Raw genomic sequence first — 24266 nt, forward strand, 5'->3', positions numbered from 1 at the left:
CCTCTCCCTCCTGTGACTTTTAGCTTGCTGCATGGAGAACCATTCGGGGCATCGGTTTTTGTAATTACCCCCCCACCGCACTGGTCACCCCCTCCTGTCCACTATCTGATTCCCCCCGATGCCTGGGCCCCCCCTGTGTTCCCCCCCATGGCTCTGTCAGCTACCCTCCTCTCCTTTACCGCTGGCTGCTGTGGGGGATCTTAAGGTTTGAGAGAAGAAGAGAAGGCTGGTAATATAATTTACCGGCCAGTTCCTTTTCTAAATGAACACAGTCAGTGACCAGTACCGATCACTCATTGTGTTCATTACTAACTGAAACATTGTAAACTATGTTTACTATGATTCAGTTTGTGAATGAACAGGAGAACCTGTATAGATCATCTTCAGTGCAGCTGAGGCTGCAGAGAAAGTAATTCAAGAATTGGTGTCCTCAATTTCTTTCTCTCAAAAGTGAGACATCAGGTTTCTGTTTTGATCTCTGATATTTCACCAAAGCCCCCCCCAAACAAAGCTGCTAAAGAAAACTATAAATCATAATAAAAAATAAAATGATAAAGAAATAAACGTGTAAAAAAATAAAATAATAAAAATAAAAGAACTACTGACACCGTCCACCATGGGTGGAGCTTGAGGGATCGCTGTGGCAACCCTGCCCATGCTCCAGGGTCCCGTGTGGCCTGCCTGTCACATTAGGTTTTACATTATGTCGTTGGGGAAAAGCGTTTGCTGCGTCACCCTATGTAGGTCCCGGGCCCCCTGAGTTTCCAGTTTCGCCTACACAGGATGATGGGGCAAGTCATTTCCCCCAGTGGCACACTCTATGTTCAGCCCCCCCCCCCCACCCAGCCCTTACCCACCCTGCTCAGCCAATGCACATTCACACAAGGTGTGTGTGTGGGGGGGGGGGGGCAGGCAGGCCACACTCTGAGCTACCAGGTGAAAGCAGTGGGTTTGTATGTGATTTTGGAAGTCAGAGGGACCCCTCACCCTGGATGTGGTCCAGGCCGGCACTCTGAGTTTCCTCTTTTACATATAAGACCACCACTTTCAAAGTCCAGCTGTCAAAATAACAGCTGGACTTTGCTCATAAGCATGGCCATGGAGGTGTGGGGAAGGAAAGGGGAAGATCACACGCTCAAAGTATTCAGATGATGTTTTTGCAAAGATGTTAATCTAAACATATTCAATGGATTTAAGGTCTTACAGCAGACAAGCATGTTGGTAACGTTTCTATATTTTATTTAGATTTTTCAAGATTTTTTGGTGTTTTTGGGTGACATCTGAGATATGCATTCAGCTGGTTTTACAGTAACATTGACCTACAGTAAAAATGACAGGTCAGCTGCAAATGAAATAACATTTGGGCACTGTTTACAGGACAATCGTTCTCATTTATGATTCTCCTCGGTAATAATAATAAATAATTATTGTCTTTGGTTGAAGAAAGGACACAAAAATCAGCATTTTGTTCCCAGAAAAGAAACTCCCAAAAAAATGAAACTACTTTGTTGTTGAAATTTGCATCTCCTAATACATGGGTAGCTGTATAGGGGAAGGTCATGTGACAGGACCTCCACCTTTTCAGCAATTGCTTCCCTTGACATTGTAGCACTTGGGTAACAGGGGACATTGAGCCTCCGCTAAGTGGGAGCTTTATAGGTAGTGTCCTGATGTTCCCAGCACTATAAGGCCTTTAACTATAGGGGGTCCTTCTGGATACAAGAAGGACTGCTCAGTGGACATTCTTGGTCCTCAGAATAGATCACACCTGATTTTCTTAGAACTATAGGTCCTCTATTTATATGCGTCTTGTGGATACTAGAAGGACTCAGGGCCAGATTAACATAGGGGTTATTGGAGCTGCAACTCCAGGCCCCTGCCTTAAAATAGGCCCAGCCCAGTGGTGTGAGGGAGCCACTAAAGCTGCCCAGCCCTGCTCTGTGTGCAGTGTACACATGATTGAATTGTAAATTGTGGTTGCGTTGATATGTAAATCGTAGGCGGCATGGATATGTAAATTGTTAGAACTTTCATAGGTATATCAAACTCCCTGAGCCCTGGTCCACCATCACCTTTGCTGAATCCTGCCAACATTGAGGATGTACAACAAGCCCTGCCTGCCACTGTCACTGAGCTTGCCATCAGCCTGTCCAGCGAAGGTGAGGAGATGGATGGGGTGTCCAGAGGTAAAGAGAGAAGGAATTGGAGGGCAAACATGACCAAAGAGGGGGTGTGCAGGGGGGCTGGGGTGCAACAAAGAGCAGAGGCTTGTGGCGTTAAGTAGAAATGAGGTATTTTGGGGTGTAGGGGACCCTCTAATTTCTGCTTAACTCCCTCTCTCTCTCTGACCCCCTCTCTTTCTGACCCCCTCTCTCTCACCCCCTATCTCTTTCTGTCATCTTTCACCCCCCATCTCTCTCACCCCCTCTCTCTTTCTCTCACCTCCTTTCTCTGTCATCTCCTCTCTCACCCCCTCTCTCTCTCACCCACCTTTCTCTATCTCTCTCTCTCACAACCCCCTCTCTCTCTCACACTCCCCTCTCTCTCATCTCTCTCTTTCACATCCTTCTCTCACTCTCTCTCTGTCTCTCACCCTTCCTCTCTGTCTCTCACCCCCTCTCTCTCTCTCACCCCCTCTCTCTCACCCCCTCTCTCTCTCTCTCTCTCTCTCTCACACCATCCTTGCTCTCTAACCCCACCCACCCCCTCTCTCTCACCTCCCTCCCCCTCGCTCTCACCCTCCTCTCTATTTAATTTGTTTAAATATGTAATTTGCTTTAACAAAATGTGTTTGCATTTTCATTTTATTTATTTCCATAAAAAAGGCCCACCAGAATCTTCAGCACCAGGCCCATGATGCTCCTAATATGGCCAGGAAGGACTGCCCATTGGATATTCTTGGTCCTCAGGATAGATCACACCTAGCACTATAGGTCCTCTAGGTATATGAGGCTTGTGGATACAAGAGGGACTGCCCATTGGACATTCTTGGTCCTCAGGATAGGTCATACTTACTTGCCCAATACAAAAAAGTAGGTCCACACTTGAAGGCAGTTACAATGCTTTACTTCAGCTTGGTGGGACAGGAGAAGGAGGTGGAAAACCAAAAGCTCTCACAGGGGGTATTTAGCTCCTTAGCTAGTATTAGCTAGGTAGATCTCAGCATCCAGGAGCATCTGACAGCTACTTCTAGAGCACAAAACAGGAAGTTATAATGTTCTCCATTCCGCTCATCAACATTGCCCCAGGTACACAAGGCATGGGCTCCAGCCTTGGTGCCCTTTTCCAGAGACCCAGCCTTCTCTCAGGAACCTCCCAAGTACAGGAAAGACCATTCCAGAATATCCCCCCCCCCCAGTTTTCTCAAAGCTAGTTCCCACCCACTGATAACACGCTCACCAGAGATTGGCCAGCTGCCAGAACAGGTGTGACTTTTCATATTGGCCTCTCACACAGGACTCCAAAGCCAACTCAACAGAATGACCATCGGGTAATGGAATATAGATCACCTCTGGGTGCAATGCTCTTCAAGGACAGTAACACCATAGCTCCCAACTGTCCCTGATTTTGAGGGACTGTCCCTGATTTGGAACAAAGTCCCTCTGTCCTTCTTTCCTCCTCATTTGTCCCTCATTTTGGTCGGATCTATAGAGTTGTATATAAAATGCAATATTTATCTTTAAAAAAAGTGTTTCCCAGTGCTAAACCTTTCACCCAATTTCAAAATTGCTGCATTTGTAAATTCCAAAAGTCAGTATAAAGGAATAGTAGTCATAAAAAAACACTTGTAGATTTAACCAATCTTTTTTTGTACAATTTTCCTTTAAGGGGGGCGTGGCAGGGGGCGTGTCCTATGCCTACATACCTTTGCTAGTAGGTGTCCCTCATTCTCATCTCAGAAAGTTGGTAGGTATGGTAACACATCCCTACAAATCTTTCCACCATTGAGGACTCTGACCTGGTAGGTATTTCCTCTCTACTCATACACACCAGGGAAGAATTAGAACCCCTGTCAGATCTATCCTGTTAGTGGGGCTCTATTAGAGACATTTTTACTTCTTGTCCTACTGACAATGTCTTATGAGACAGGAAGTGAGGGGAACTCTACAAATTCAATGCAAACAAACATGTTTGGGCACTTCCTGTCATAAGGTGACAAGGCCCTGTTCATGCCTCCCAACTGTGTTCCTGCATTGTCACCCTGTCACACAGGTTTCCAATAGATACAACAAATGGCCATTTCAACACACATCACACAGACATGGTCCACTGTTGTCACCATCAGGAAACCTGATGAAGAACAGCCATTGCTGGTATGCATGTAAAAATGAAGTGGCAGCAAAGAGATGACAGGAGATCAGCAGCACTGAGATGTAACATAGATGGAACAAAGGTGGCTATTCTATAAAACCTCCAGGTCACTCTTCTGGAATTGGCCATTCTGTAGACCTCCTGGTCACTCTCCTGACATTGGCCATTCTATAGACCTCCTGATCACTCTCCTGACATTGGCCATTCTATAGACCTCCTGGTCACTCTCCTGACATTGGCCATTCCATAGAACCCCGGCTCACTCTCCTGATATTGGTCATTCTATAGACCTCCAGGTCACTTTCCTGGCATTGGCCATTCTGTAGACTTACAGGTCACTCTCCTGGCATTGGTCATTCTATAGACTGCGAGGTCATTCTCCTGGCATTGGTCATTCTATAGACCTCCTGGTCACTCTCCTGACATTGGCCATTCTATAGACCTCCTGGTCACTCTCCTGACATTGGCCATTCCATAGAACCCCGGCTCACTCTCCTGATATTGGTCATTCTATAGACCTCCAGGTCACTTTCCTGGCATTGGCCATTCTGTAGACTTACAGGTCACTCTCCTGGCATTGGTCATTCTATAGACTGCGAGGTCATTCTCCTGGCATTGGTCATTCTATAGACCTCCAGGTCACTTTCCTGGCATTGGCCATTCTGTAGACTTACAGGTCACTCTCCTGGCATTGGTCATTCTATAGACCGCCAGGTCATTCTCCTGGCATTGGTCATTCTATAGACCTCCAGGTCACTTTCCTGGCATTGGCCATTTTGTAGACTTACAGGTCACTCTCCTGGCATTGGTCATTCTATAGACTTCTAGGTCACTCTCCTGGCATTGGTCATTCTATAGACCGCCAGGTCATTCTCCTGGCATTGGTCATTCTATAGACCTCCAGGTCACTCTCCTGGCATTGGTCATTCTATAGACCTCCAGGTCACTTTCCTGGCATTGGTCATTCTATAGAGCTCCAGGTCACTCTCCTGGCATTGGTCATTCTATAGACCTCCAGGTCACTCTCCTGGCATTGGCAGTACACCGGTGTCCATGTTTATGGAACTTCACCTCCTCTGATGTCCTCTGATGGCTTTTATGACAAATAAAGTGAACATTATCCTGTTCAGTAAAAATGTTTGTGTAACAAAAGCCTGACAGGATGTTGGCACCTCGCCTTGGAATATTAGACAATGTTCCTTCCTGTACCATATACTATGTCCTAGCAGAACGCTCGCTCCTTTCTCAGACACGTATCGGTGTAGACTGAGCTGTGTTCCTCTATCCATTTACTACCAGGTGGACTTCCCGGAGGTCAGACATGATGAACTTCTATTTCTTGGTCCTTGTTGTGGGCATGATGGGTAAGTCTCCAACATTATGAGTTAAAGGGAACCTGATAACACAGAATTATGGGAGATTCCTTCCATTGCTGACTTGTTTCTGAAGCTGCATCAGCCATTTCATTCCAGCTCCACTGTTTGAGGAGCTGCTGACCTGGAACAAGCATGATGATACATAAATAGGGGCTGCTCAGTGAAGAGAGGCTTGGGAATAACTGTCAAGATATAGCCTCGGTTCACACTGCTGCGACCCCGTTGTTGTGCGATTTCCAGTGTGACTTTCCTTGCGATTTTGATGCAGTTGCAATCCACACATGTCCTGGCAGCACAGAAAAGAAGCATTCTTATGTGACTTTGATGCATCAGTGTTTATTCCCTGGTCATCCTTGCTGCCTAAAATCTTCCTCCATAGCACATTCCATTCACACCTGAGCATAGCAGAAACATGTGTTCCAGCTAGCGTTTTTCAAGCGTAAACTATTTTGGGGCGCTTGTTGCGCATAGGCCTCATGTGCAGCGCAGCATGAATGGACGGCCCTATGCACAACAAGCGCCCCAAAATAGTTTGTTTTTGTTCGTGGTGAATCACGTGTTTTTTTTTCAGGGAACGTTTTTTAGCATTTGTAGCGCGTTTTTGTTTTGCGGCAAAACACGCATCTGCTAACCATGCTTGGGGTTTTATAAACAATCAGGCTGCATTGACAGCTGCACGTTTTAAGGCAACTTGCCCAGAAAAAGGAAGCTTTGCTGCACATTTTGAAATGCGGTGCAAGCGCACATCACGCTTGCGTCCCCATAAGGGTAATGCAAGCGAGATGCATATTTCCTAAAAATGTGAAGCAAAGCGCACGTTTTCGGTTGGGGGGGGGGCTGCCGTACGATCAAAAACCACACAGACGCGCACGCAGCCTAAATGGCAACGCAAGTACAACATTTCCTGTTTGGGTGGTCACATGCTCGGAAATGCTCAAATGCAAGCCCAGCCTATATGGCAATGCAAGCTTGATGTGCATTTGCCGCGCATTCCCGAAAACGCATGGCAAAGCTTTACATTTTTATGTGCAGGTTGCTGCGTGTTTCGGAAAATCTCGGCAGATTAAAGAAGCAGCCCAAATGGCAACGCAAGTGCGACACGCGTTTTCCTCGCGTCTCCGCGTTTTCTGTGCAGATTGCTGCGTGTTCGGAAAAGCCATGATGCAAAAAGCAGCCTAAGTGGCAACGCAAGTGCAAAACGCATTTTCCCCCCACGTTTCCACATATTCTGTGCGGGTTGACGCAGATGGGAACGCAACCTAAACACAAGCGTGATGCGCGTTTTTGAAATGTATGGCAAATTGCGCGCATTCTGTGTGGGCCACTGAGCAATAGAAAATGCGTTAATGTGAACGCAGAATAAATGGCAACACAGGCACAATGCACATTTCCAAAACGTGGGGCAAAGCACGCGTATTTTTTTTTTTGCGGGCCACTGCGCGTTCAAAAATGTCTAAATAGCATCTCAAGTGCGATGCACATTTTCAAAATGCGCGGCAACGTGCACATTCTCTGTACATAGTTACATAGTAGGTGAGGTCGAAAAAAGACACAAGTCCATCAAGTCCAACCTATGTGTGTGATTATATGTCAGTATTGCATTGTATATCCCTGTATGTTGTGGTCATTCAGGTGATTATCTAATAGTTTCTTGAAGCTATCAATGCTCCCCGCTGAGACCACCGCCTGTGGAAGGGAATTCCACATCCTTGCCGCTCTTACAGTAAAGAACCCTCTACGTAGTTTAAGGTTAAACCTCTTTTCTTCTAATTTTAATGAGTGGCCACGAGTCTTGTTAAACTCCCTTCTGCGAAAAAGTTTTCTCCCTATTGTGGGGTCACCAGTCTGGTATTTGTAAATTGAAATCATATCCCCTCTCAAGCGTCTCTTCTCCAGAGAGAATAATTTCAGTGCTCGCAACCTTTCTTCATAACTAGTATCCTCCAGACCCTTTATTAGCTTTGTTGACCTTCTTTGTACTCGCTCCATTTCCAGTACATCCTTCCTGAGGACTGGTGCCCAGAACTGGACAGCATACTCCAGGTGCGGCCGGACCAGAGTCTTGTAGAGTGGGAGAATTATCGTTTTATCTCTGGAGTTGATCCCCCTTTTAATGCCAATATTCTGTTTGCTTTGTTAGCAGCAGCTTGGCATTGCATGCCATTGCTGAGCCTATCATCTACTAGGACCCCCAGGTCATTTTCCATCCTAGATTCCCCCAGAGGTTCTCCCCCCAGTGTATAGATTGTATTCATATTTTTGACACCCAAATGCATTATTTTACATTTTTCTACATTGAACCTCATTTGCCATGTAGTCGCCCACCCCATTAATTTGTTCAGGTCTTTTTGCAAGATTTCCACATCCTGCGGAGAAGTTATTGCCCTGCTTAGCTTAGTATCGTCTGCAAATACAGAGATTGAACTGTTTATCCCACCCTCCAGGTCATTTATGAACAAATTAAACAGGATTGGTCCCAGCACAGAACCCTGGGGAACCCCACTACCCACCCCTGACCATTCCGAGTACTCCCCATTTATCACCACCCTCTGAACACGCCCTTGTAGCCAGTTTTCAATCCATGTACTCACCCTATGGTCCATGCCAACGGACCTTATTTTGTACAGTAAACGTTTATGGGGAACTGTGTCAAATGCTTTTGCAAAATCCAGATACACCACGTCTACAGGCCTTCCTTTATCTAGATGGCAACTCACTTCCTCATAGAAGGTTAATAGATTGGTTTGGCAAGAACGATTCTTCATGAATCCATGCTGATTACTGCTAATGATATCATTCTTATTACTAAAATCTTGTATATAGTCCCTTATCATCCCCTCCAAGAGTTTACATACTATTGATGTTAGGCTAACTGGTCTGTAATTCCCAGGGATGTATTTTGGGCCCTTTTTAAATATTGGTGCTACATTGGCTTTTCTCCAATCAGCTGGTACCATTCCAGTCAATAGACTGTCTGTAAAAATTAGGAACAACTGTCTGGCAATCACTTGACTGAGTTCCCTAAGTACCCTCGGATGCAAGCCATCTGGTCCCGGTGATTTATTAATGTTAAGTTTCTCAAGTCTAATTTTAATTCTGTCCTCTGTTAACCATGGAGGTGCTTCCTGTGTTGTGTCATGAGGATAAACACTGCAGTTTTGGTTACTGAAGCCCCTCCAAATGTGCGTCACGGCACATTTAGAATGTGCGGCAAACAAGTATCACGCTTAAGATTTGCCATTTAGGCTGCGTTTGTATCTGCGCCACTTCTAAATGCATGGCAACCTGCACAGAAAAGGCGCTCTTTGGAAACGCATTGCAAAAAAAAAAAGCGCTTCGCCGAGTATTTTGGAAATTGTACGGCAACGTGCGGCAAACGCATTGAGGTATGCACAGATGTGAATGCAGGCTAATTGTTAATGACACCCCAATCGCGGTTAGCAGACGATGTTTTGCTGCATGACAAAATGTGTTACAAGCGTGGCAAAACGCACAACGCTCCATGACCAAAAAAAGGTTCTTGAGCCACTTTGGGGTGTTTCTTGCATGTAGGGCAGCCCATTCAAGTGAAAACTGCGTTAAAAATGCGAGCGAGAAAGTGCATAGTTGCTACAATCAGGTGTCAATGCATTGTGCTAGGGAGGAAGATTTTAGGCAGCAAGGATGAGGGAGGTGATGGTTCAACAAAAAACACTGACGTATCAAAGTTGCATTCCTATCTATTGCTGATGCGACTTCTGTAAGATAACATAAAAGTCTATGGGGCCAAGTTGCACTGGGAGTCACATCAAAGTAGTGCAGGAACTTTTTCCTAAGTCGCCCTATGCTGAGATGCATTGATTTAGGATGGGCACTATTTAAACCAATGTGATTCCCCTTGCCATGCGATTCTTTGTGACTCAAGCCTCATGGGTCTTATAACTAGTGTGAACAGGGGCTTACTCTGCTGGTTTGCCCCCTTTGTGGGAACCCAGTCGGGGTTCCAAGGGGTCTGCATCTACATGGACTTGTGCCAACAGATGCTGGACTCCGTGTGGATTACTGCTTGATGGGCTCTTGCTTTGCTATTGATTACTTTCATGAACTTTGCTGCCAAACTCAGGTATGACTACTCACTTGCCAACGGTAATACGTATATATATATGTTGCGGTTCGCAAGTGGTTTACTGGGGTTATGGATGAAGCTATCAGCCATAACCTCTGTATTTTTTTTTCCCGCCGACGGCTGGCTTTCACATTAGAGCTGTCCGCGTGGCTTCCCAGTGTTTCTCTGGCTTACCGATTTAACCGGCGCACCCATCCGAAGGTTCACGCAGCTGGCCATAGAGGGGAACAGAGACCAGATCATCTCTGATCGCCTCTATGGTCTTGGAGGACCGGAGCGACATCATGACGTCACAACGTCACTTCCCGCCTAGGGCGGGAAGTAGACATTTTTTTTTTCAGTTAAAGAGAAAATCCAAAAAATGTTTTTGATCTTTTGCTTTTAAAGGTAGAGGAGAGATATGAGGTCTTCTACTCTCCATAAAGGGGACCTGTCATCCATTTTTTCTATTACAAATTGTAGTTTAAATTGCTTGTAATAGAAATAAAAGTGCTAAAAAAATTAAATAAAAATAAAGGGACAGTGTAAAAATAAAAAATAAAATAAATAAGACAAAAAAACCAAAAAAAAATTAAAGCACCCCTATCCCTTCATGCTCACGCGCAGGAGCGAACGCATAACTAAACGGTGTTCACACCACACATGTGAGGTATCACCACGAATGTTAAAGCAAGAGCAATAATTCTAGTGCTAGACCTCTGTAACTCTAAACTGGTAACCTGCAATTTTTTTTAAAGCATCTCCTTGTCCGACTGCTTGCTTTTTTTTACAACTCCAGCTGCCCTGACCTTCTCTGTGTACTCAGCAATGCCGGCTTTGATTAATCAGTGTTGAATTGCTGTGTACTGGGAGATGGGGGTCCTGGCAGCAGGGCAGAAGGACTGGACGTGCTACACATGCCCTGTGTAGAAGGGTGACCTTTTTTGACACCGTCAGATGCCCCGGCCTTCTCTGTGTGCTCAGCAATGCTGGCATTGATTAATCCGTGTTGAATTGCTGTGTACTGGGAGATGGGGGTCCTGGCAGCAGGGCAGAAGGCCTGGACGTGCTACACATGCCCTGTGTAGAAGGGTGACCTTTTTTGACACCGTCAGATGCCCCGACCTTCTCTGTGTGCTCAGCAATGCTGGCATTGATTAATCCGTGTTGAATTGCTGTGTACTTGGAGATGGGGTCCTGGCAGCAGGGCAGAAGGACTGGACGTGCTACACATGCCCTGTGTAGAAGGATGATCTTTTTTGACAGATTCGCTGCCCCGGCCTTCTCTGTGTACTCAGCAATGCCGGCTTTGATTAATCAGTGTTGAATTGCTGAGCACTGGGAGATGGGGGTCCTGGCAGCAGGGCAGAAGGACTGGATGTGCTACACATACCCTGTGTAGAAGGGTGACCTTTTTTGACAGCTCCAGCTACCTCAACCTTCTCTGTGTACCCAGCAATGCCAGCTTTGATTAATCAGTGTTGAATTGCTGAGTACTGGGAGATGGGGGTCCTGGCAGCAGGGCAGAAGGACTGGACATGCTACACATGCCCTGTGTAGAAGGATGACCTTTTTTTGGCCATGTGTAGCACACCCAAGGTCTGCAACTAGTTAAACTGGAATAGGTTGGGGATTCACACATACTTTAAAGTGGCTGTAAAGGCTCAGACCCCTTTCACACTAAGGTGCTTTTCATGCAAAAAAAACGCCTGAAAAGCTCAGGAAAACCTATTTCTATTCAAACCAATGAATGCTTTCACACCGGGGCGGTGTGCACTGGAAGGGAAGTGAAAAAACTCCTGCAAGCAGCATCTTTGGAGCATGTTTGGAGCGCTAAAAAAAAAGTCTCAAAAAGGTCCTTCTCCATTAAAATAATTGGGAAGCGCCTCAAAAGTTCTTTAAAAGCGCCTGAAAAGCACCACAAAAGCACCACAAAAGCGCTTAGTGTTTTACTTGCAGTTTAGAAGCACCTCAGTGTGAAAGGGGCCTTAAGGTTTTCACCTTAATGCTTTCTATGCATGAAGGTAAAAAACTTTCAGTGTGCAGCAGGAGTGAGGGGCCAGGAGCGCTGACGGGGGGACCCAAGAAGAGGAGGATCCAGGCTGCTCTGTGCAAAACCATAACACAGAGCCGGTAAGCATGACTTGTTAGACCAGGCCTTTTTCTTACAGTTTTTGTTTACCAGTAAAAATCAGTATTCTTTTGCTAGAAAATGACTTAGAACCCCCAAACATTATTTTTTAGCAGGGACCCCTAGAGAATAAAATGGCGGTTGTTGCAATATTTTAGGTCACGCTGTATTTCAAAAGCAATTTTTGGGGAAAAAAAACACTTGAATGAATTAAAAAAAATAAAAAATAAAATAAAAGTTAGCCCAATTTTTTTGTATAATGTGAAAGATGATGTTACGCCGAAAAAATAGATACCGAACATGTCACGCTTTAAAATTACGCACGCGCGTGTAATGTCGAAAAACTACGGTGCTTAAAAATCTTCATAGGCAACGCTTTAAAATTGTTTACAGGTTACCAGTTTAGAGGTACAAAGGAGGTCCAGGGCAAGAATTATTGCTCTCGCTCTAACATTTGCGGCGATACCTCACATGTGTGGTTTAAACACAGTTTTCATATGTGGACGCGACTTACATATGCGCACGCTTCTGCGCACGAGCTCGTAGGGACGGGGACTTTGAACTTTTTTTTCTTATTTATTTTACTTTTTATTTATTTATTTTTTACACTGTCTCTTTAATTGTTTGTTTTTATTTTTTATTGATTTTTTAATGACTTTTTCTCCTATTACAAGCAATATAAACATCCCTTGTAATAGAAATAAGCATGACAGGTCAAAAAGACCCCAGATCTCTCATTTATCTTTAAAAGCAAAAAAAAAAAAAAAAAAAGTAACTTTGAAAAGAAAAAGTTGAGGGCCTAGAACCCGAAGTGATGTCAGGGGTCGTACCGGTCCTCCAAGGGCATAGAGCCAAGTGAGGGCCATCTTGCCCTCCTTTGACTTGTCTGCCCACCTATCTTCTGGACAGATCAGGTAAACCCGGAAACAACCACTGCCTAGAAAAGTGACAAATCCGCTGCCAGGATTGCTTTTATATGAAAGCTGGTCTCCTAACAAAAAAAAAGTTACCGGGGGGCTTACGGCATCTGGCTGCAGCCATAACCCCGGTATTTAAGGTCAAAATCATGAAGTACATTTACAGTTAGGCGGTTGGCAAGTGGTTAAAGCAAAAACCAAAACCAAAATTTGCCTTTAATATCACTTTGGCATGTGTGTGCATGTACAGTATCTCACAAAAGTAAGTACACATTTTTTGTAAATCTTTTCATGTGACAACACTGAAGAAATGACACTTGTCTACAATGTAAAGTAGAGAGTGTACAGCTTGTATAACAGTGTAAATTTTCTGTGCCCTCAAAATAACTCAACATACAGCCATTAATGTCTAAACCACTGGCAACAAAAGTGAGTACACCCCTAAGTGAAAATGTCCAAATTGAGTCCAAAGTGTCAATATTTTGTGTGGCCGCCATTATTTTCCAGCACTGCCTTAACCCTCTTGGGCATGGAGGTCACCAGAGCTTCACAGGTTGTCACTGGAGTCCTCTTCCCCTCCTCCATGATGACATCACAGAGCTGGTGGATGTTAGAGACCTTGCGCTCCTCCACCTTCCATTTGAGGATGACCCACAGATGCTCAATAGGGTTTAGGTCTGGAGACATGCTTGGCCAGTCCATCACCTTTACCCTCAGCTTCTTTAGCAAGGCAGTGGTCATCTTGGAGTTGTGTTTGGGGTGGTTATCATGTTGGAATACTGCCCTGCGGCCCAGTCTCTGAAGGGAGGGGATCATGCTCTGCTTCAGTATGTCACAGTACATGTTGGCATTCATGGTTCCCTCAATGATCTGTAGCTCCCCAGTGCCGGCAGCACTCATTCAGCCCCAGACCATGACACTCCCACCACCATGCTTGACTGTAGGCAAGACACACTTGTCTTTGTCCTCCTCACCTGGTTGCCCCCACACACGCTTGTCACCATCTGAACCAAATAAGTTTATCTTGGTCTCATCAGACCACAGGACATGGTTCCAGTAATCCATGTCATTAGTCTGCTTGTCTTCAGCAAACTGTTTGCAGGCTTTCTTGTGCATCATCTTTAGAAGAGGCTTCCTTCTGGGACGACAGCCATGCAGACCAATTTGATGCAGTGTGTGGCGTATGGTCTGAGCACTGACAGGCTGACCACCCACCCCTTCAACCTCTGCAGAAATGCTGGCAGGACTCATACATCTATTTCCCAAAGACAACCTCTGGATATGACGCTGAGCACGTGACCTCAACTTCTTTGGTGGACCATGGCGAGGCCTGTTCTGAGTGGAACCTGTCCTGTTAAACCGCTGTATGGTCTTGGCCACCGTGCTGCAGCTCAGTTTCAGGGTCTTGGCAATCTTCTTATAGCCTAGGCCATCTTTATGTAGAGCAACAATTCTTCAGATCCTTAGAGAGTTCTTTGCCATGAGGTGCCATGTTGAACTTCCAGTGACCAGTATGAGAGAGTGAGAGCAATAACACCAAATTTAACACACCTGCTCCGCATTCACACCTGAGACCTGGTAACACTAACGAGTCAAATGACACCGGGGAGGGAAAATGGCTAATTGGGCACAATTTGGACATTTTCACTTAGGGGTGTACTCACTTTTGTTGCCAGATATTAATGGCTCTGTGTTGATTTTTTTTGAGGGGACAGCAAATTTACACTGTTATACAATCTGTACACTCACTACTTTACATTGTAGCAAATTGTCATTTCTTCAGTGTTGTCACATGAAAAGATAGAATAAAATATTTACAAAAATGTGAGGGGTATACTTACTTTTGTGAGATACTGTACATGCACACACATACCAAAGTGATATTAAAGGTAAATTTTGGTTTTGGCTTTTATTTTAACCACTTGCCAACTGCCGTATTGTGAGATACTGTATATAGAGGAGAGAGTGACCTCAGATTGTCAGCTCCTTGGGGGCGGATACTAACATGGACCACATGTCTAGAATTGGTAAATTGATGGTGCTATATAGACACCTGTGATAAAAATAATTCTTTTTTTTTTATATGAGGACGTAAAATTTGAAATGTTTTCTCTGTGTGTCAGTCTGAATTTCGTCACAAACTATATTTCCAAAAGTATTGGGACGCCTGCCTTTACACGCACATGAACTTTAATTGCATCCCAGTCTTAGTCCGTAGGGTTCAATATTGAGTTGGCCCACCCGTTGCAGGTATAACAGCTTCAAATCTTCTGGGAAGGCTGTCCATGAGGTTTAGGAGTGTGTCTAAAGGTGATCTATGGGGTTGAGGTCAGGACTCTGTCCAGGCCAGTCAAGTTCCTCCACCCCAAACTCGGTCATCCATGTCTTTATGGACCTTGCTTACAAAGCGATCGTAATGGCTGTTGAGGGAAGGAGTAGTGAAGCAGCCGAGGAGGAGGAGATGCAGGAAGGAGCCGAAGTTGCCCGTGACCTATTTGGGGTAAGTGTGGGGCTGGTGGGGGGGGACAAGCAAGCGACAGGGGTTTTTGACTGAGTGACGGACCAACCGGGGGTGGGGGGTTGTCTTGTTTGTGCACTGGTCCAAATCATTTGGTGGAGGGGGGATTATGGTGTGGGGTTGCTTTTCAGGGGTTGGGCTTGGCCCCTTAGTTCCAGTGAAGGGAACTCTTAAGGCGTCAGCATACCAAGACATTTTGGACATTTTCATGCTCCCAACTTTGTGGGAACAGTTTGGGGATGGCCCCTTCCTGTTCCAACATGACTGCGCACCAGTGCACAAAGCAAGGTCCATAAAAGACATGGATGAGCCAGTTTGGGGTGGAGGAACTTGACTGGCCTGCTCAGAGTCCTGACCTCAACCCGATCGAACACCGTTGGGATGAATCAGAGTGGAGACTGCGAGCCAGGCCTTCTTGTCCTCCAATGCAATACTCCCAACGCACACGTTCCTGCACAAACGGCTGTATCCTAAATTGGGTGCTGAAAGGCCTTCTTGTCCAACATCAGTGCCTGACCTCATAAATGCTCTTCTGGAAGAATGGTCAAACATTCCCATAGACACACTCCTAAACCTTGTGGACAGCCTTTCCAGAAGAAGTTGAAGCTGTTATAGCTGCAAAGGGTGGGCCAACTCAATATTGAACCCTACGGACGAAGACCGGGATGCCATTAAAGTTCATGTGCGTGTAAAGGCAGATGTCTCAATACTTTTGGTAATATAGTGTATCAGAAAAGGCTCCCTCATCTTCTTTTTTGGGGTTATTGTGGGGTCATGGTGGGTCATTTCCTCTGATCTCCTTCATTGTCTCTATCTCTGTGTGATGACCGCACTCCAGCAGGGCCAGGAACCGCACTGCGTTATATCTAACTTTGATGGGTAATGTATGTCACCCTTATCTCCCTTTCCAGGACGATCCAAAGAAGAAGAAGAATTCACGTTTTGTCAACTAGGGAAATTTGGTATAATATATTTTTCCTTGGAGGACAATGATCCTCAGATCCCTCTGGAAGATTATAGGAAGAACATTTATTTACGGATATGGGAGGAAGTCATTTTCTGCCCGATAATCCCAAATCTGAATATTGCGGACAATTCTATGGAACGCTGTGTCCTCCTGACGTGCATGAGAGAGAAAGACGCCGAGTTCCAGGGATGTGAAGAATACAATTTCTATATAGTAAAGCGCACCTACTTGGCAGCCCTCCTTTTCGCTCTTCCATGTAAGATTCTTTATATCTGATGGTAATTCTGCTTATTTCACACCTTCCCTGGTCCCCCCCTCCCCCCCCACATGATGACCTTATTAAAAAAAACCTTTCCTTAATTTACGTCATTACTAAGTCTTCGAACACAAATCCTCTACTCCTCAAATTTCCCCTCCGAGCACAAATCTTTCCCCCTTCCACTCCAAATCCCTTTCCCAGCTCAAATTCCCCTCCCCCCAATCCCCTATCCTATCACAAATCCCCTCCCTCCCCAAATATCCCGTTCTAGCACAAATCCTCTACCCCTCAATCTTCCCCTCCGAGCACAAATCACCCCCCCCCCAAAAAAAAATTTCCCCTCCTAGCTCAAGTCCTCTTTCCCTCAAATTTTCCCTCTGAGCGCAAATCCTCTCCTCTCACTCCAAATCCCCCTCCCAGCACAAATTCTCCTCCCCCAATCCCCCATCCTAGCATACCCCCCCCCCCAAATTTCCCCTTTTCCCCTCCTAGCATAAATCCTCCACCCCTCAAATCTCCCCTCTGAGCGCAAATCCTCTCCCCCACTCCAAATACCCCTCCCAGCTCGGATTCCCCTCCCCCAATCCCCTATCCTATCACAAATCCCCCCCCGCCTCAAATATCCCCTTCTAGCACAAATCTTCTACCCCTCAAATTTCCCTCCCAGCACAAATCCCCCCCCCCACAAGTTTCCCCTCCTAGCTCAAGTCGTCTTTCCCTCAAATTTTCCCTCTGAGCGCAAGTCCTCTCCCCTCACTTCAAATCCCCCTCCCCGCACAAATTCTCCTCCCCCAATCCCCCATCCTAGCATAACCCCCCCCCCCCCCAAATTTCCCCTCCTAGAACAAATCCTCCATCCCTTAAATTTCCCCTCTGAGCGCAAATCCTCTCCCCCACTCCAAATCCCCCTCCCAGCATAAATTCCTCTCCCCCAATCCCCTATCCTAGCACAAACCCCCCCCCCTCAATTTCCCCTCCTAGCTCAAGTCCTCTACCCCTCAAATTTCCCCTCTGAGCGCAAATCCTCTTCCCCACTCCAAACCTCCCTCCCAGCACAAAACTCCCCCAAATTTCCCCACAAATGCTCCCCAATTAAAATGCTTCCCCTCCTAGCACAACCCCCCCCACTCCAAATCCCCCTCCCAGCTCAAATTCCCCTCCCCCAATGCCCTATCCTATCACAAATCCCCCCCGTCCCAAATATCCCCTCCCAGCACAAATTTACCATCCCCCAATCCCCCATCCTAGCATAACCCCCCCCCCACCAAATTTCCCCTCCTAGCACAAATCCCCCACCCCTCAAATTTCCCCTCTGAGCGCAAATCCTCTCCCCCACTCCAAATCCCCCTCCCAGCACAAATTCCTCTCCCCCAATCCCCTATCCTAGCACAAATCCCCCCCCCCCTCAATTTCCCCTCCTAGCTCAAGTCCCCTACCCCTCAAATTTCCCCTCCTAGCACAAATCCTCCACCCCTCAAATTTCCCCTCTGAGCGCAAATCCTCTCCCCCACTCCAAATCCCCCTCCCAGCACAAATTCCTCTCCCCCAATCCCCTATCCTAGCACAAATCCCCCCCCCTCAATTTCCCCTCCTAGCTCAAGTCCCCTACCCCTCAAATTTCCCCTCTGAGCGCAAATCCTCTTCCCCACTCCAAACCTCCATCCCAGCAGAAAACTCCCCCCAAATGTCCCCACAAATGCTCCCCAATCAAAATGCTTTCCCCCCTTAGAAACAAATCCCTCCCCCACAACCACATTAGCTTTTCTAGAAGAACACTCTCCCCCAAAATCCCCCATCCTAGCATAAATGCTCTACTGATACCACAGTGGTCATGGCAGCTACCTTCTCCTGCCCACTGACTGCTCCACACTGTTGGGACTCATAGCAGATGTTGATGTCATCAGCAAGCCACCTGTCCGGGGTTGTCTGCTGTAATGTGTTTATTGCAAGTATGTCTAATGTGCCTTCTGAGGGTCTTTCACCCATTGTTTATTGTGCTAATTAACCCCCCCTCTACCATTTCACCTCTTCTGGCACATACCCCCAATCCTCCCTCCTAGCACAAATCCTTTCCCCCCTATCCCCCTTCCCAACACAGATCTCCCTAAATCACCACTCCTAGCACACCCCCCCAAATGTTACTTCCTAGGACAATTCTTACCCCCTTCCAACACAAATCCCCTCCCCCCAATCTCCTCACGGTGCCCTCCCACCTCACATAATACCCCAGTTCCCAGGGCAACCGTCCCTCCTGCCCACCCCTTAGTCCCGGCCCTGCAAGGGGGCGTTACATAGGGTGGTCTGTATGACACTGCAGCCTGTAGGGGGAAAGTTAGGTATCACTGCCCACATATTGGGTATTGCCGCACACACCGGAGTGAGACCAGCAACTCCGGGACCACTCACTGACATTTATTATTATTATTATTATTATTATTATTATATGAGATTTATATAGCGCCAACAGTTTACTCAGCGCTTTACAATGTATAAGGGGGACAACACAATTACAGTACAGTTCAATACAAAAGGTACAGGAGGGCCCTGCTTGTAGAGCTTACATTCTAAAGGGAGGGGGTGGTGGTACAAAAGGTAATAGCTGCAAAGAATGATTTGATGGGGGTGGCTCAGGGACAGTTATGTGGGTGTGGGATAGGCTTCCCTGAATAAATGAGTTTTCAAGGATCTCCTAAAGGTGGACAGGGTAGGGGCTGATCGGACATACTGGGGCAGGGAATTCCAGAGGATGGGAGAGGCTCTGGAGAAGTCCTGAAGGCGAGCATGGGAGGAGGTAACAAGGGAGCTAGAGAGCAGGAGGTCCTGGGAGGAGCGGAGGGGGCGATTTGGGCGATATCTGCAGATGAGGTTGGTGATGTAGGTGGGGGCGATGTTGTGAATGGCCTTGTATGTTATGGTTAGCATTTTGAATTTTACACGGTGGGGTAGGGGAAGCCAGTGAAGGGATTGGCAGAGAGGAGCAGCAGTCACGGATCGATTAGTGAGGTGTATTAGTCTAGCAGCAGCATTCATAATAGACTGAAGGGGGGATAGCCTGCTTAAGGGTAGGCCATTAAGGAGAGAGTTGCAATAGTCGAGGCGGGAAATAATCAAGGAGTGAATAAGTTGTTTTGTAGTGTCATTAGTCAGGAAGGGTCGAATTTTGGAGATGTTGCGGAGGTTAAGGCGGCAGGATTTAGCCAGTGATTGGATATGGGGGCTGACATTTAACTCTAAATCCATAAATTGTAAAAGTCTTTAAGGCGTCCTCTATGGACAGTTTTGGGTTGTGTCACTTTGCAGATGCACTCAATTTTGGCCAATTTGGTATTTACATCGATCAGCCATAACTTTATTACCACCCACCTAATATTGGGTAGGTCCCCCTTTCCTGACCCATCAAGGTACGGACTCCACTAGACCTCTGAAGGTACGTTGTGGTATCTGGCACCAAGCCAGCAGTAGCAGATCCTTTAAGCCCTGTAAGTTGGGAGGTGGGGTCTCCATGGATCAGACTTGTTTTTCCAGCACATCCCACAGGTGCTCTATTGGATTGAGATCTGTAAAATTTGGAGGCCACGTCAACACCCCTAACTTATTAATGTTTTCCTCAAACCATTCTTGTACCAATTTTGCAGTGTGGCAAAGTGCATTATCCTGCTGAAAGAGGCCACTGCCATCAGGGAACACCATTTCCATGAAAGGGTGTACTTGGTCACCAACAATGTTTAGGTAGTTGGTATGTGTCAAGTAACATCCACATGAATGGCTGGAGCCAAGGTTTCCCAGCAGAACATTGCTAAAAGCATCACACTGCCTCCACCGGCTTGTCTTCTTCCCATACCGCATCCTGGTGCCATCTTTTCCCCAGGTAAGTGACACACACCCGACCATTCACATGATGGAAAAGAAAACGTGATTCAGACCAGGCAACTTTCTTCCATTGCTCCATGATCCGGTTCTAATGCTTCTGATCTATTAAGTCCTGTAAGTTGGGAGGTGGGGCCGCCATGGATTGGACTTCTTTTTCCTGCACATCCCCCAGATGCTCAATTGGACTGAGGTCTGGAGAATGTGGAGGCAAAGTCAACACCTCAAACTCATTGCTGTGTTCTTCAAACTATTCTTCACGTCATCAGGCCAGGTCACCTTCTTCCATTGCTTTGTGGTCCAGTTCTGATGCTCATGATCCCCTAAGTCCTGTAAGTTGGGAGGTGGGGCTTCCATGGATCAGACTTGTTTTTCCAGGACAACCCCCAGATGCTCAATTGGACTGAGGTCTGGAGAATGTGGAGGCCTAAAACTCATTGTTGTGTTCTTCAAACCATTCTCCAATTCATCAGCCTAGTCCACCTTCTTCCATTGCTTCATGGTCCAGTTCACTCAATTCCCACAAATAGCCTTTTTCTCTTCATGATCCAGTTCTGATGCTCATGATCCTTTAAGTCCTGCAGGTTGGGAGGTGGGGTCTCCATGGATTGGACGTGTTTTTCCAGCACATCCCACAGATGCTCAATTGGATGGAGATCTGGAGAATTTGGAGGCCAAGTTGCTCCGGAGTCCAGTTCTGATGCTTATGATCCCTTAAGTCCTGTAAGTTGGGAGGTGGGGCTTCCATGGATCAGACTTGTTTTTCCAGCACATCCCCCAGATGCTCAATTGGACTGAGGTCTGGAGAATGTGGAGACCAAGTCAACACCTCAAACTCATTGCTGTGTTCTTCAAACCATTCTTCACATCATCAGACCAGGTCACCTTCTTCCATTGCTTTGTGGTCCAGTTCCGATGCTCATGATCCCTTAAGTCCTGTAAGTTGGGAGGTGGGGCTTCCATGGATCAGACTTGTTTTTCCAGCACATCCTCCAGATGCTCAATTGGACTGAGGTCTGGAGAATGTGGAGGCAAAGTCAACACCTCAAACTCATTGCTGTGTTCTTCAAACCATTCTTCACATCATCAGACCAGGTCACCTTCTTCCATTGCTTTGTGGTCCAGTTCTGATGCTCATGATCCCTTAAGTCCTGTAAGTTGGAAGGTGGGGCTTCCATGGATCAGACTTGTTTTTCCAGCACATCCCCAGATGCTCAATTGGACTGAGTTCTGGAGAATGTGGAGGCCAAGTCAACACGTCAAACCCATTGTTGTGTTCTTCAAACCATTCTTCAATTCATCAGACTAGTCCACCTTCTTCCATTGCTTCATGGTCCAGTTCACCCAATTCCCACGAATAGCCTTTTTCTCTTCATGATCCAGTTCTGATGCTCATGATCTTTTAGGTCCTGTAAGTTGGGAGGTGGGGCCGCCATGGATTGGACTTCTTTTTCCAGCACATCCCACAGATGCTCAATTGGATGGAGATCTGGAGAATTTGGAGGCCAAGTTGCTCCGGAGTCCAGTTCTGATGCTCATGATCCCTTAAGTCCTGTAAGTTGGGAGGTGGGGCTTCCATGGATCAGACTTGTTTTTCCAGCCCATCCCCCAGATGCTCAATTGGTCTGAGTTCTGGAGAATGTGGAGGCCAAGTCAACACGTCAAACTCATTGTTGTGTTCTTCAAATCATTCTTTAATTCATCAGCCTAGTCCACCTTCTTCCATTGCTTCATGGTCCAGTTCACTCAATACCCACAAATAGCCTTTTTCTCTTCATGATCCAGTTCTGATGCTCATGATCCTTTAGGTCCTGTAAGTTGGGAGGTGGGGCCGCCACGGATTGGACTTCTTTTTCCAGCACATCCCCCAGATGCTCAATTGGACTGAGGTCTGGAGAATGTGGAGGCAAAGTCAACACCTCAAACTCATTGCTGTGTTCTTCAAACCATTCTTCACATCATTATACCAGGTCACCTTCTTCCATTGCTTTGTGGTCCAGTTCTGATGCTCATGATCCCTTAAGTCCTGTAAGTAGGGAGGTGGGGCTTCCATGGATCAGACTTGTTTATCCATCACATCCCCCAAATGCTCAATTGGACTGAGGACTGGAGAATGTGGAGGCCAAGTCAACACCTCAAACTCATTGTTGTGTTCTTCAAACCATTCTTCAATTCATCAGTCTAGTCCACCTTCTTCCATTGCTTCATGGTCCAGTTCACCCAATTCCCACAAATAGCCTTTTTCTTTTCATGATCCAGTTCCGATGCTCATGATCCTTTAGGTCCTGTAGGTTGAGGGGTGGGGCCGCCATGGATAGGACTTCTTTTTTCCAGCACATCCCCCAGATGCTCAATTGGACTGAGGTCTGGAGAATGTGGAGCCCAAGTCAACACCTCAAACTCATTGCTGTGTTCTTCAAACCATTCCAAAAATCATCAGACCAGGTCACCTTCTTCCATTGCTTTGTGGTCCAGTTCCGATGCTCATAATCCCTTAAGTCCTGTAAGTGGGGAGGTGGGGCTTCCATGGATCAGACTTGTTTTTCCAGCACATCCCCCAGATGCTCAATTGGACTGAGGTCTGGAGAATGTGGAGGACAAGTCAACACCTCAAACTCATTGTTGTGTTCTTCAAACAATTCTTCAATTCATCAGACTAGTCCACCTTCTTCTATTGCTTCATAGTCCAGTTCACTCAATTCCCACAAATAGCCTTTTTCTCTTCATGATCCAGTTCTGATGCTCATAATACTTTATGTCCTGTAAGTTGGGAGGTGGGGTCTCCGTGGATCGGACATGTTTTTCCAGCACATCCCATAGATCAGGGGTCCTCAAACTTTTTAAATAGGAGGCCAGTCCACTGTCCCTCAGATTGTTGGGGGGCCGAATCAATGCAGCCGCACCAGTGCCCAGCAATGCAGCCTCACCAGTGCCCAACAATGCAGCCTGACCAGTGCCCAACAATGCAGCCTGACCAGTGCCCAACAATGCAGCCTGACCAGTGCCCAGCAGCGCAGCCAGCCTGACCAGTGCCCAGCAGCGCAGCCAGCCTGACCAGTGCCCAGCAGCGCAGCCAGCCTCTCCAGTGCCCAGCAAGGCAGCCAGCCTCTCCAGTGCCCAGCAAGGCATCCAGCCTCTCCAGTGCCCAGCAAGGCATCCAGCCTCTCCAGTGCCCAGCAAGGCAGCCAGCCTCTCCAGTGCCCAGTAAGGCAGCCAGCCTCTCCAGTGCCCAGCAAGGCAGCCAGCCTTATCAGTGCCCAGCAAGGCAGCCAGCCACTCCAGTGCCCAGCAAGGCAGCCTGACTTGTGCCCAGTAATGCAGCCTGACTTGTACCCAGTAATGCAGCCTGACCAGTGCCCAGTAATGCAGCCTGACCAGTGCCCAGTAATGCAGCCTCTCCAGTGCCCAGTAATGCAGCCTCTCCAGTGCCCAGCAAGGCAGCCTGACCAGTGCCCAGTAATGCAGCCTGACCAGTGCCCAGTAATGCAGCCTGACCAGTGCCCAGCAAGGCAGCCTGACCAGTGCCCAGCAGGGCAGCATTACCAGTGCCCAGCAAGGCAGCCTGATCAGTGCCCAGCAAGGCAGCCTGATCAGTGCCCAGCAAGGCAGCCTGATCTGTGCCCAGCAAGGCAGCCTGATCTGTGCCCAGCAAGGCAGCCTGATCTGTGCCCAGCAATGCAGCCTGATCTGTGCCCAGCAAGGCAGCCTGATCTGTGCCCAGCAAGGCAGCCTGATCTGTGCCCAGCAATGTAGCCTAACCTATGCCCAGTAATGCAGCCTGTCCTGTACCCAGTAATGCAGCCAGCCTCTCCATTGTCCAGTTATGCAGCCTGACC

General features: G+C 47.0%; 1 protein-coding gene across 3 annotated transcripts in view; it reads left to right on the top strand.

Annotated features, from left to right (window-relative positions):
- Positions 1–5506: 5506 nt before the first annotated feature.
- LOC141122814 (uncharacterized) overlaps positions 5507–24266 on the top strand; it is a 52623-nt gene continuing 33863 nt past the window's right edge. The window contains exons 1-2 of one of the 3 annotated variants that reach the window (XM_073612007.1): positions 5507–5675; positions 16249–16560. In XM_073612007.1, the coding sequence (XP_073468108.1) occupies positions 5633–5675; positions 16249–16560 (355 nt within the window). In that variant the 5' untranslated portion in view covers positions 5507–5632. The remainder of the gene's footprint in view (positions 5676–16248; positions 16561–24266) is intronic. The other 2 variants (XM_073612006.1, XM_073612008.1) reach the window with 2 other exon arrangements.

Source organism: Aquarana catesbeiana, linkage group LG01, assembly GCF_042186555.1.
Source record: "Aquarana catesbeiana isolate 2022-GZ linkage group LG01, ASM4218655v1, whole genome shotgun sequence".
NCBI lineage: Eukaryota > Metazoa > Chordata > Amphibia > Anura > Ranidae > Aquarana > Aquarana catesbeiana.